The 12,946-nt window shown below is 34.7% G+C and overlaps 2 protein-coding genes across 7 annotated transcripts in view; both read left to right on the top strand.

The window, feature by feature from the left end:
- Rim (Rab3 interacting molecule) overlaps positions 1 to 12,946 on the top strand; it is a 500,966-nt gene that overhangs the window by 422,380 nt on the left and 65,640 nt on the right. For all 6 annotated transcript variants that reach the window (XM_083129798.1, XM_083129801.1, XM_083129799.1 and 3 more), the window contains 2 exons: positions 9,000 to 9,258; positions 11,553 to 11,718. In XM_083129798.1, the coding sequence (XP_082985924.1) occupies positions 9,000 to 9,258; positions 11,553 to 11,718 (425 nt within the window). The remainder of the gene's footprint in view (positions 1 to 8,999; positions 9,259 to 11,552; positions 11,719 to 12,946) is intronic.
- The window catches only part of botv (exostosin like glycosyltransferase 3), a 607,246-nt gene that overhangs the window by 580,270 nt on the left and 14,030 nt on the right, over positions 1 to 12,946 (top strand). The gene's annotated exons all lie outside the window — the stretch shown is intronic.

The raw sequence follows: 12,946 nt of genomic DNA, 5'->3' as shown, positions 1-12,946 counted from the left end.
GGTTGTTAGACGAGATGTGTGACAGCTGGCATTGTCTTGATGAAGAATGATCCGACGGCGTTTGTTTGTTTTCCGTATTTGACCGAAGACCTCTGGCAAACAAATTGTGCAAGATGGGGGCTCCCCCACACTGGAGACTTGATGTCCGGAGATCCCTCAATTCGACATTTCCGAATCGCTGGATTGGATGCGATGGACTGATATGGTGGCCGCCACGTTCACCTGACCTCACTCCGCTGGACTTCTTCCTGTGGGGTTACGTCAAGGATCATGTGTTTGCGACTCCAGTGAATTTCATCCCAGAGTTACAAACCCGCATACGTGATATGATTGCAACAGTAACAGGGGACATGTTGGTGAGAACATGGCAAGAAGTTGAATACAGACTGGATATTGTTCGTGCTACCAATGGGGCACATATGGAGGTGTATTAGTGTGTGGAAAATAAAATTTATGAGTTTTTCTTAAATTCTCTGAAATTTCATTGCTCTATCATTCATACTTTCTTTTCTACGATTAATCGAAATTAGGGAGATTTGAACGGAACACCCGGTACTTCATTATTCTAAGTATGGGATGTAGTTTAACCTTACTTTGCAATGTCAGAAATTAGGTGACATATGTTACCTCATATTGACCAAAACGAGTTGAATCTAAAAGTTGAGATTTTTACTGTGAGTTAGGTTCATACAGGGCTTCCTTTGTGCCAAATTTCAGAATTTTTCAAGAGGATCCATCTCAGATATTTAACCCCGAAAACTGTCAAAATTCAATGAATGGCCATTTGAACCCATGCTGTAAAAAAGTGTTGCATTTCTAAGCACTGATATTTTATTTACAGACACCCTGCAGACAGGTCTTCACATGAAAAAAATAATCAAGGCTTAGACTAAACCCCTTCATTGAAATAATCAGGCTCAAAAATCCAATTTTTTAATTATTGTTACCCCCAATTTCCACCATAGTTTTCGTACTTACGATGCAATTTTAAGCAAAACATACTTGAATATCATAGGAAGTATACTTCATTAGCTACAAAATGAATTTTGTTTCAGGTGTTTAGCTCTAATGGTTTTTGAGATATTAAGGTTTCTGAAAAGTGCTACATGAGCAAGAAAAAGCTATGTGCCATGTTGGAAAAATGGGTACCCCAGGAGAACTAAATACAATAATTTTTTTTAACTTGGTTTTGATATCTAGAAACATGTACAAACGTATGTACTAACAATGATTTCTTTCTAAAATGGTCATGCAACCAATTATTTTAAAATTGGTTCATTTGACATGGAATGACCCGTATAAAATGTAAAGTACGTAGAATCAAACATAAAAATTACAAGAAAACATGTTGTTTTTTTTGCGATGGCTATTGTTATGTACAGCAGTTGTCAGTGGTACAAAACAAAAAATAAAGCTTTTAAAAAAAACTTTGCTTCCTAATTTGTATGAGCTCTTGAATTGGAATTTTACAAACTGCCATATTCACATTCACATCATAATTAGCCTATGCAAATGTTTAAAACGTATGAAAAATGAATTTGAAGCTGTTAGTAAAACTTTGAAATCCAATCCAATCCAAATAAATTGTTGTTAATCGTTATGTCATGTTATAAATACAAGTACTAATACAAGACATATACAGTATATCAACAGTTTTCTCAATTTTTTAATATATGTGAAAGGATAGTTCTATTTTTAAAAATCTGTTCATGAGGGCGTGAAGTGGCTCTACAAACAATCTTCAAAAAATAATGATTTTGTGCTGAAATATGTAAGAAAATTAAAGTTTAAAATGTAATATAATTAAAGTAGTTTTCTATTACTAATTTATGAAAGAAAATTCGTTTTTTATGTCTGCGTAAAAACTGTGTAATTTACGTAAAACACGTAACAAGTAAATTCCCTTGTCAACTCTGCATATATGAGAGTTATTTTAAACTTATGTCATGCTTCTTCAATCACATTTATGATGCGTCATGATAAACACAGTTCAAATATCAAGACAGAAGGTGTTTAATGGATCTGTATTACTTTTCGTATTTGCAAACTTAATTTCCAAAGCTCACTGTCAAACTGTTGTCCAGAGGTGTATGGAATCTTAGATGCAGATCAGTGATTTATCCACACACACCCTAACAAGCCCCAAATTTTTCACAAATATCCAATTTTAATGCTAAATTTACATTTACGCTTCCCCCCAAATGAAAAATTCTCTATCAGATGCACCCTCGATGGGCCATCTGCTTTATTTAATTGTGAGTACACAAATTTTACATCATATTGACAATGCAAAAAATACAAAATGTGCAATGTACATTAATCTGCACTCATTACATAATTTTCTACGCAAATTATAAAATACTGCTTGGTTATCAACATGAATTATGGTGTGAAACTGTACACACATTAATAATGCTTCTAGGGCTGTTAGGAATTCATAATAGTAAATATTTTCTTCCGGAAGGTCCAGTGTTTGAAATAGTAACTCTCTCTCTTCCGTGATAGCTGCCATACTGATGGTCCAAATAGATGCAATCCTTTTGTCTTGTAGAGTCCACTTGTAACTGGTGAGGATGCCAAGACACATTTGTAGTGTCCTCATGCCAACAATTAGGGGTCATTGATCATTATGGCAATCTGCTTTATTTACTGCTGAGTACACAAATTTTACAACATATTGGCAATGCATGATTGATTGATTTGGTGTTTTAAGTCCACTTTATGCACAGTAAGGCTAATTGGGACTGGTCCTACAGTTTAAAGTGGGATCCAAACCACTATGTGCCTCCACCGGGTATAGAACCTGGGACCCCTTGATTACAAGGAGACGACGCTACCAATGCGCCATCGGGGAGGCCCTATTGGCAATGCAAAACACAAGGTGTACAATGTACATTAATCTTACGTTGTGTGCTTTTCTGTGCTGCTTTGCGGCACTTGTTCATATTAAGGAAGTAAGAGGGTGGTTTGAAGCAGAGGAATATGTGTGTGCGTGTGCGTGTGTGTATTAATATGATACTTTTTGCTTCCATGGATTTTTAAAAGTAATTGATTTGGTTTATTTTACTTCACTTTTCTACCACTTTTGTCTAATTGCAAAGATGAGAATGTGTGACGATATTGGTGAAGGAACACACAAAGAACAACCATGCCCAGACCAGGATTCGAACCTGGGACACCTGGCTTTTAAAAGTAATGTGTACTATGTAATGTGAATATGCCTCCTGTTCAGATTTAGTTGCAGTCTTTGATACATACAAAAGTATTATAAAGTTTAAAATCTAGCATAATGCACTAAAACTAGGTATGGGGTATAGTGGTAAGGCTCCAGTATTCGTACTCTTGCTCATGTATGGAAGAGAGAGTAACACAGTCCAGTCATATTAGTGATAATTACAGTAAGGTTTATGTGACTCCCAGAGTCATTTGAACTCTGCAACTGTACAGAAAATTCCCCCCACTTTCCCAGCTGGAAATTTTTCCTATTGGTTCGGATAGCCAATATGAGTTTTTAGACAATCTATCGGAACCGATTGGTCAATTGTAATGAATTGGTTTCTATTGGAAAGTATTTTATTGTTTTCAATATATTGCTTGTGAAAAATTCTTGTGTATACAACTGTAAATGTAATGGAGAAATCATATAAAACAACTAAAATAAGTTTCTGGTAAAGCATGTCAAATTTGTAACTTACAAAAACTTTCACATACAATTTTTTTTCAAATATATGAACATGTTTTTAACTCTGTAGCTTCATTGTGTTTAACACACTTATAGAGAATCGAAAAACATGCTGCTTCAGTCATAAATTGACATGTTGTTCTTCCTTAATATATGCGAAAACAGCAACAAATTGGGTTAATCCCTTCCCTGTGAAATTTTCTGACAAAATGGTTTCCCGTTCTGTGTATTAATTTTTTCTGAGCTTGCATAGTAATATTTTTAAGTAGCTACTGCTTCAGCACAGTTCATCTGAGTATCATAGTTCAAACGTCCTTCTCTTCAGAGTAGAACAGGCTTTCAAATGGTACCACGCATATGTGTACATCATGTATGCGGAAAGGGAAATCGGGGATAATTCGGGAAATTTCCCTCCTAAAAATCCCTTTTGGTAACTTTGGGGCTCTCTGGACCGGCCCTGGATTTAGATACCCAATTATAATCTACCTTGAAAAATACTATGGTCTACGTAATGGGTCCGCCAAGTTTCATTGCAATATCTTCAATAGGTATGAGGGATGAGGAAAAAAAAAATTCACAATCCTGTTTAACAATACTATTAGAAACTCAAAAACCTTAAATAAATCACCAACAGTTCAAATAATGCAACACAAAAAAAAAAGTACATAAAGCAACTAACTAAACGTGGCACACAAATGAACTCACGTTTCCACTTTGTCAGCATAACACAAAATTAGTTTACTTTCCTCTGAACTACTACTTCTTTTTCTTCCTCTTCTTCTTCTTTGTCGGCACTGAAAATTGTGACTAAATAAAAGGTCGTTGTTTCTTCAATAACAAAACATATGTTTCGCCAACAAAAAACGTATTATTCCATTCAATACAGGTTACTTCAGTCAGAGATGTTCGCGGCCCTAATATTACGTCCAACACAGAATAAGCTATAGTGACCAAGGGCGTAATATTACGCCGAACACAGGGAAGGGGTTAAACAAAGAATCTGACCCACAACACTTGAAAAAGTGATAAACAAATAAAAAACACTGTCAAGATCGACTTAGTTGATCAAAAAATGCTCATTTTTCCAATTGCATTACATGCGCATAAGAATAACTATGGCAATTCCACATTGCAAGAAATCAAGAATTAATATGAACATTTACTTGAACTACTAGCTGCTTTAAGGTATAGTTGATTCTTAAGAAAGAGCTTCTGTTAGGTATTTATTAAGATAAATCTGACTTCAGTAGTATGCATTAGAATTCAGATGAAATTCAGTTCAAGTGTGCTGTTTTTTCAATGAACTTCTAAATTACAAGAAATGTTGTATCAAGAATTCAACTACCTATGCTTTTTAGTCAATAAATGAATTTATAACATATTGATTCTCCAATATATACAAACTTACAATTGGATACAATTCACCAATTGGAAATTGTCTTGATTTTCTAATTGGTTTCAGTTGAGATTCTGATTGAAACCAATACATTCCGATAGCTATATTAGACATCCGATAGAATCCGATACATTCCAATTGAAACCAATTCAATCCAATAGATAATTCCAGCTTATGCCTAAGCTCAATGAAACGGAGGAGTAAAATTTTAATGTAATTTAGGAATATAGTAAATTAATTAGTACTCTTATCAGTATCTGCACATGATTTTACTGATCTGATATATCTACAAATGGTTTACAGTTTAGTGCAAAATTCTGCCAAAATTTATGGACATAAACATATAATTCATATGCTTTGGTTCGGGAAGTAAATGCAGTTTTTTTTCAAAGCAATGCCCATTGCAGTCACCTGGTAATATACATTAATTTGTAAAGTTAATGACTCAATCATGTTTTGCAAGGAGCATTTGTAATTTTAGATCAGATTGGCTTTTTTACCTTTTTTACAAAGTGGTACGTCCCTAATCTCATTATATACACAATCTCATTACATACATGTGTTTGACCACATAATTTTTCAACTCTAATTGTTTACCTTAAAATTTCTTACCTCTACATTTTCATATTGAACATGGAGATTTACTATTTTAAAATGATATAAATCAGTGTTGATTTTAGATGATATTCAGTAAAGAAAAGGACAGCCTGCTTGCTCTATGAGTTACCCATAATATACACTATTTATTGGTTCTCTGCTTGTCCATCCAACATGATTACATCTCTTGAATCCTTAATTGACACTATAGTGTGCTTCTGATTACAAGCTGGCTAAGTGATATTTTCTAGCCCTTTCAAAGTAAATAATAACAACAACTAGAGTTTCCTAAACTTAAATCTTCCACATTCAATCTGCCATGAACTATTTCAGTGTTTGATCTAAAATCACAATGCAATTGTTACAACTATCCATTTTACTCCTATTAAAATATATCACTTATCACAAAACTAAAATTACTCTTTCATTTTTATTTATTTCAATTCTAAAAATTGATTACATTTTAGAGAGGAAGAATAGTAAAATGAAGTACTCACATGTCGGTAAAACTATTTTTATAATACTGTTCTATTCATTCTGGTGGACACTGTCATCAACCAACAAAATGAATAGAATATCATAGAAAACAGTTCTATGGATAAATAAGTACTTCATTTCAGTATATTAATTTGCACTGTATCTTTATTTCCCTGAAGCATGAATAGAATGTTGATGTTAATTGATCTGTCTACAAAATGCTAATGGCTAAAAAGTACATAGACCTACAAAACTGTAAATAAACACTCATAAATTATATTGTGTCGATGACTGCTAGCGACAATAATTGGCCACACATGGCACATAAATATTCCGGAAACAGTCAACACTGCAACAAAAATATTTACCGAATTTTAGGACTTAGCAAATATTACTTTATTTTCACTTAAATTATCTTGCAGGGCAAAAATCTATCAATAATTTCTGCATTGCAGCATCACTAAAACCATTCAGACTACAAATAGGAAATTTGTTACACTAAAAAAAACTGTGTGAAATGCCAACTTGATATATTACGAGGGTGAGTCAAATAAAAACCTTAAAAGTGCTGTAAAAATATATGTATTCCGTGGAAGTGAAACAAATAGTTATAATTTTTCTACATAATCCCCTCCACGTTGAATGCAAGTTTCCCATCGTTTATAATGTGCTTGTATGCCTCGGAAAAAATTATATTGTTGGCTGCATAACCACGTATGTACCGTCTCTTTGACCTCATCATCAGAATGGAACTTCTGTCCTTCTAGGGCCTCTTTAAGTGGTCCAAATAAGTGGTAATCACTTGGGGCTAAAACTGGAGAGTTAGGATGATGGGGTAGGAACTCAAAATGCAAGTCATTAATTGTTGCAACAGTCATTCAGTCAGTATGTGGCTTAGCATTGTCATGCTGAAAAATGACACCTGACGACAGCAGTCTGCATCGCTTTGACCTTATTGCAGGTTTCAGATGGTTCTTCATGAGATCACAATATGAAGCACTAGTTACTGTGTGTCCCCTAGGCGTGTAGTGCTCCAGAATAAAGCCGTTTTGGTCCCAGAAAAGGGTCAGCATGACCTTACTGGCAGATGTTTGTGAAGAAAACTTTTTGGGTTTAGGGGAAGATGAATGGCGCCATTCCATGTCGCTATATATTCTGTGGCATCACAACTCGATGTGCTTGGCCTGGGCGAGGAGCATCTGCAACAGATGTCACACAACTTCTGAATTTCCTACTCCACTCATAAACTTGTTGATGTGACACACAAGCTTCACCATACTGCGTCTTCATTCTACGATGAATATCCATAGGTTTAATGCCCTCATTCATCAAAAATCTGATCACAGAATGCTGTTCTTCCTTAGTGAATGTTCTTTGTGGGGTGGCCATCTTGAAACTGCTCCTACAACAACGACCAACACTCTTCTACCGCCTATTGGAGAGAAAGTAAAGTACGAGTAACAGCACCACCAAATCTCATCACAATAGCATAAATAGTAAACATTTTATGACACTTTTAAGGTTTTCATTTGACTCCTCCTCATATATATATATATATATATATTCTTGATTGATCTTTCCACTTAATCATTGTAGACACACACACACAAATATGATGGTGCAGATTAATCAGTATCAGCTGATATATTCTGACAATGTATCGGTTGATCCAATATTTCTATAACAAATATTAGATTAGTTGAAAATTCTCCCATTTTACAATTCTTTTTATGGTAACACTGTTAAGCCTTGTTTCCATGTTTAATCAAAAACCCAAATGTCAACGTTTGAGTGTTTGATTCTTTTTATGATTAAGAAAGTGTAATTTACCTATTCTGGTTTTTAAAAGATATTGCCTAACTGCGCAGCTTCTTTTCAAAGCAAGGTGTGTTAGTCACCTGGTGCCAGTCACCTAATTTCGTACATTACTTAAGTAGCAGATAAATCATTCAGGTTCAGCAATGAACATTTGCAATTTTATATTGCTTCTGTAGAATATCATTAGGCAGAATTGATAAATTTGGTATTTTACTTTATTGGTCGTTGTTGTTTGTTAGTTTAAGTCCATTTTATGTCCATATAGGCTAATTGGGACTGGATGTACCATTTAAAGTGGGATCCAAAAGACTATGTAGTTCCACTGGGAATCAAGATAGAATCCCTTGATTACCAGGTGCCATGAGGGTAGTAGTATCAGCAAAATTTCATATTAGTAAATCGTTAATATATATACATTCATAGTAGGTGATGAAATTTCTATTGGGCTACATACAACATAACAGGAACTACAAATATAAAATTTTATATACAAATTGTTTACCAAATATTAATTTATAACCATTTGAATTATTTTCATTACTTTGTCACAAATATCTGTGTCCAGTGAATTGTGGATATATTAAGATCTGATTAGTATTCATGTATTATTTCACTGTTCAGCATTAATCAGAGCTCCACTTGTTTCCTAATCATAATTATTATCAAGGAATTGTCATATCCTTTATAATAGTTTTTATGTGGTATTTTGTTGCATTCCCAGTCCTTGCCATAGCTCCATTCATTTCTTGACACCCTGTAGTGGTTTACTGGATCTGAAATTATTTATTTAATACAGGAGTCGTTTTACAGCACACTCTTATTAGAGAACTACAAGTTAATTACCTTTCCACTTTATTTTCAGATTTTTTTATAATGTTTAAAGGAACTGAATAACTTCCATTGCACTGTGCCAGTTTATGTATCTTTTTTCAGGACAATAATGGCCTTGTGATATTATTGATGCTAATATTAAGCCAAAAAAAGATTGAGTGATTTTGATTATACATGTACATGTATCTTTTGTTACAGATATATATGAACCCCGAAAAATTAGTGAAGGGATGAGGGAAAGACCAAGCGTTATGGTAACTTCCCCCAGCTCTCCAGACACATCACGATTACGGCCACAGTCTGCCAATGTAGGGGGCCGGCTACAAGTTAAGTTGTGGTTCGATGCCTCAGCATTACAACTAGTTGTTACCATTGTTTGTGCGGCAGGATTAACTCCTCGGCCAAATGGGCAACCAAGAAATCCATATGCAAAGCTTTTTCTACTTCCAGACCGTAGGTGAGTTGGAGTAGTGCAAAAACATCATAATTGTTACATTTGTGTCATTTGTAATGTTTACTGTCTGCTAGAGGTGTGCAGCATTCTGAAATGTTGGTACTGGGATTGGGAAGAAAGTTCTGTGCTGATCATAATTTCAAGAAATGATTTTTCCAATTCTGGGAATCCCAAATAAATGGGAAGTTTAAAATGGCTTAAAGTTTGATGCACTATAAGTATTGGAAATGCCTTGTGAAGTGTGAAATGTGATAGCAATCATTTCAATAGTTGTAGAATTTGATATATTTAAGTGTAGTAAGGGGTTACCCTTTCTGAAAGCACCAATTCAACTTCACTTCCACATAGTAAACCCCAGTAATTGCAATCTAGAAGGCCAACAAAACTCTAATGTCTGGACTCGCAGCTTGTTTTTTATCAATTTCTGTACAGTGAATTTCTTTACAGCCTCAACTTGTAGCATAATTATGGAAATTTTAGTTCTTATATATTTTATTGCTTGTAGTCTAGGTAAGCAGTTTTGTCACCCCATAATGAGTTTTAATTAAGAAGGCTTGTTTGTTGTATTTTCAACCTGTTATTCATATGTTTATTGACAAGGGATTCATCCCCATATATTTTTGCAGGGTAAATTGCCTTATTTCTGAGTCACCCAACATTTTAATTTCAATCAATCAATTGAGATATTTAAAGTGTAAAAAGATTCTGAACATTTTCAGTTTTGAACGTTGGAAAATTTTTATATCTTATCTTGGGCAAAAAAATTCCACACAAATTTATGTATTGTACTTTCACATGATTATTCTCTGCAACTTAAACAGACAGCCACTTCCAGAATTCATCAATGTACACTATTACTAAAAAATAATAATTCTGTAAAAAACAAAATATAGCTATTTCTGTAGAAATTCATGAAATAGGAATCGTTAGAAAGGTTTTATGCTAAAGTGACAGGCAGCATGCTTCTGAACCATGCTTGCTTGTGTAGAGTGACTGGTCAGGTACAATTTCATATATCATGGTAGTGTTAACCTAGGAAAGTTTTGGTAAACTGGAGGGGAACAAATCATCCAAAACAGAATTTTATTGTATTATATTACTAGTGCTTTTACAGTGGAACTTCAACTACGAGGGAGGTTTCAAAAGTTTGTGGATTTGCAACACTGTGCTGATTCTCTGTAAGCCGAGTCTGTGATTGTTGCACGTGAAGATAGCCTGTGGTATGCTTTGTTAATGTACGAGTGAACCAACACATAGCTGTTGTTTGTTTGCTCGCTATAAATGTCAAACTGCAGAGTGTATTACAATGGTGGATGAGAATGATATACCGATAATCACCAGACAAAGAATCACTTTTGAATTTTGTGTGAAGTTACGCAAAAGTTGCCAGGAAATGTTTGAGATGATCAAAGAAGCTTACGGTGGCGAAGCAATGGGCAGATCAGCCGTATTCAAGTGGTGGAAGCATTTTAAGGAAGGTAAACGCAATGTGCAGGATAAGGTGAGAAGTGGGCATCCATCAACATCAGTGAACAATGAAAACAAAGATGTTAATGTTGATTTTGTTTTTTGATATCCATGGAATAGTAGGTACTGCAGCACTGGGTTCCAAGTAATCAAACTGTAAATGGAGATTATTATGCTAATGTTTTGTAAGTGCATTTGAAGGGAGCAATTAGCAAAAAAAGACGTGAATTGTTTCATGAAGAATGGTTTCCCCTGCAGGATACCGCTAAGCCACATGTAGAACGTCTATTGCAGCTTTGGAGAAAATTGGTGGGCAGTCTCTAGACCATCCTCCATACAGCCCAGACCTCGCATCCTGGATTTCTGGGCATTTCCTACACTTAAGAAAGAGTTACGTGGCACGGACCAGGAAGTGAAAGTTGTCACATCCACTACTTTACACCGACTCTCAGAAAATGGTCTGCAACATGTGTTTGAGAAGCTAGTGCATCCTGGAATAGGTGTATAGAGTGTAAAGGGTGCTACTTCGAGAAGGAAACTTACACCAACTCTTGTACTGACTCAGACTCCGAATAGTGATCTCAGTTCATGAACTTTCGGAACAACCCTCGTATATGTTTTTCAGCAATCTGTGCCTGTAGAACTAAAATGCTGGAAAATGTAAATTCTTAATTAAAAAATATGTAAGTTGTTTCAATGAGACCACAGAGATTAATTGTGGCACAATGTAAACCTTTCAGACATAAAAATCTAGGTTCCACTATATTAGATTTAATGCTGGCCGTATTATGAGAACCTGTTATGACACTGTTTTCTTTATTTTCTTCCAGTGAAAAATCTAAAAGAAGAACCAAAACTTTGGCTAATACAAATGATCCAAAATGGAGTCAAACCTTCATCTACTCACCTGTTAGAAGAGCTGATCTAAAACTTCGGATATTAGAAATTACTGTTTGGGATTATGACCGTTATGGGGCCAATGATTTTTTGGGTGAGGTGAGTACAATCAGAAAAAAAATAATTAAGGATGTGCTAGGCATAACATAGTCACTTGTATTCTGTAATGTCTGCATGGTAACAGTAGTCATGTAGTGTTATCAAATGTGCGGCATAAGCAGTTAAATTCTAATAAGTAAAGAATGAACAAATAGATTTTTGTATTTATATCTCTTCTTTAGAGTTTATTGCATTTTATTAACTTTCACAGATGGGAAAAGTGAATTGTGCTCTTGTAGGTGCATAGGTGTCATGAACGAGATCTGACATTTATAGGTGTAAGACTATAAACAAAACTAGCTGACTCAGTGCCCAAGCACATGAAGTGGTTGACTATCCCCTCAATACTTATGTTCCCAGATTAGAGTACTAGCTTGGGCATGGGAGTTCTTTGTGAGTCTCGATAAACTTCATCTAGTAATCACTAGAGGCCAGATTTATATGTACTATAAAAGACCAAAATATGCACTTCAAATATGCACTATAAATGTTTAAATGTGTCCTAAAAACTGTGTATTATCGTCTACATATGCTTTATAACTGCACCAATACCCCTTTCCTGCTCCTTCTGGCATGTCACTGGCCACATACTTCTAAAACTGAAAGGAATTCCTATCCATATATCAATATTTTCAGTGTAATTGACTAATATAATGGCTGAACATGAAAAATGGGAAATGATGACTAGTTGCTGGAACTTAGTTTAGGTTTTTGTAGAAAATAACAGGGTCATCATGCACTAGTTATTAACAGATAAACACCAGCAACAATACCATCCTTTGTATGCAAAATTTGCAAAATAAATTATTAAAAATCGCACAAATACTCACAACTGCTCTATTGCCATTAAAAATTACATTGGTCATTACAAAAGGACCAATTTCCCACTGTAATATACATGGAATACATGAACGAAAGATTGTGATGGTCAAATAATTCAGTACAGAAAGAAGCCTATTTTGTTTTCAATGTTGACTTTGAATTCCATTGCAGATAAATGGCTGTACTTCGATTTCTTTCCAAAAAAAATCAGCAGAAATGTGAAGAGTGAACTAACACCGTCCTGCAACAGAAAACACCCCAAGCTTTGAAAATGTTGTGATTAGTCATCCATAAGATTACATGTGCATGCTGGATGGTAGATGGTACTTGTGATGATATTAATATGTATACAAATTTACATGTGAACCACAAGAGATTTTTCTAAATACCTAAGATATTAAACGTA

This window comes from Lepisma saccharinum, chromosome 10, assembly GCF_977018435.1.
Source record: "Lepisma saccharinum chromosome 10, izLepSacc3.1, whole genome shotgun sequence".
Classification (NCBI taxonomy): domain Eukaryota; kingdom Metazoa; phylum Arthropoda; class Insecta; order Zygentoma; family Lepismatidae; genus Lepisma; species Lepisma saccharinum.
The sequence above is the reverse complement of the archived record's forward strand: the minus strand, read 5'-3'. Positions and strand labels throughout refer to the sequence as shown.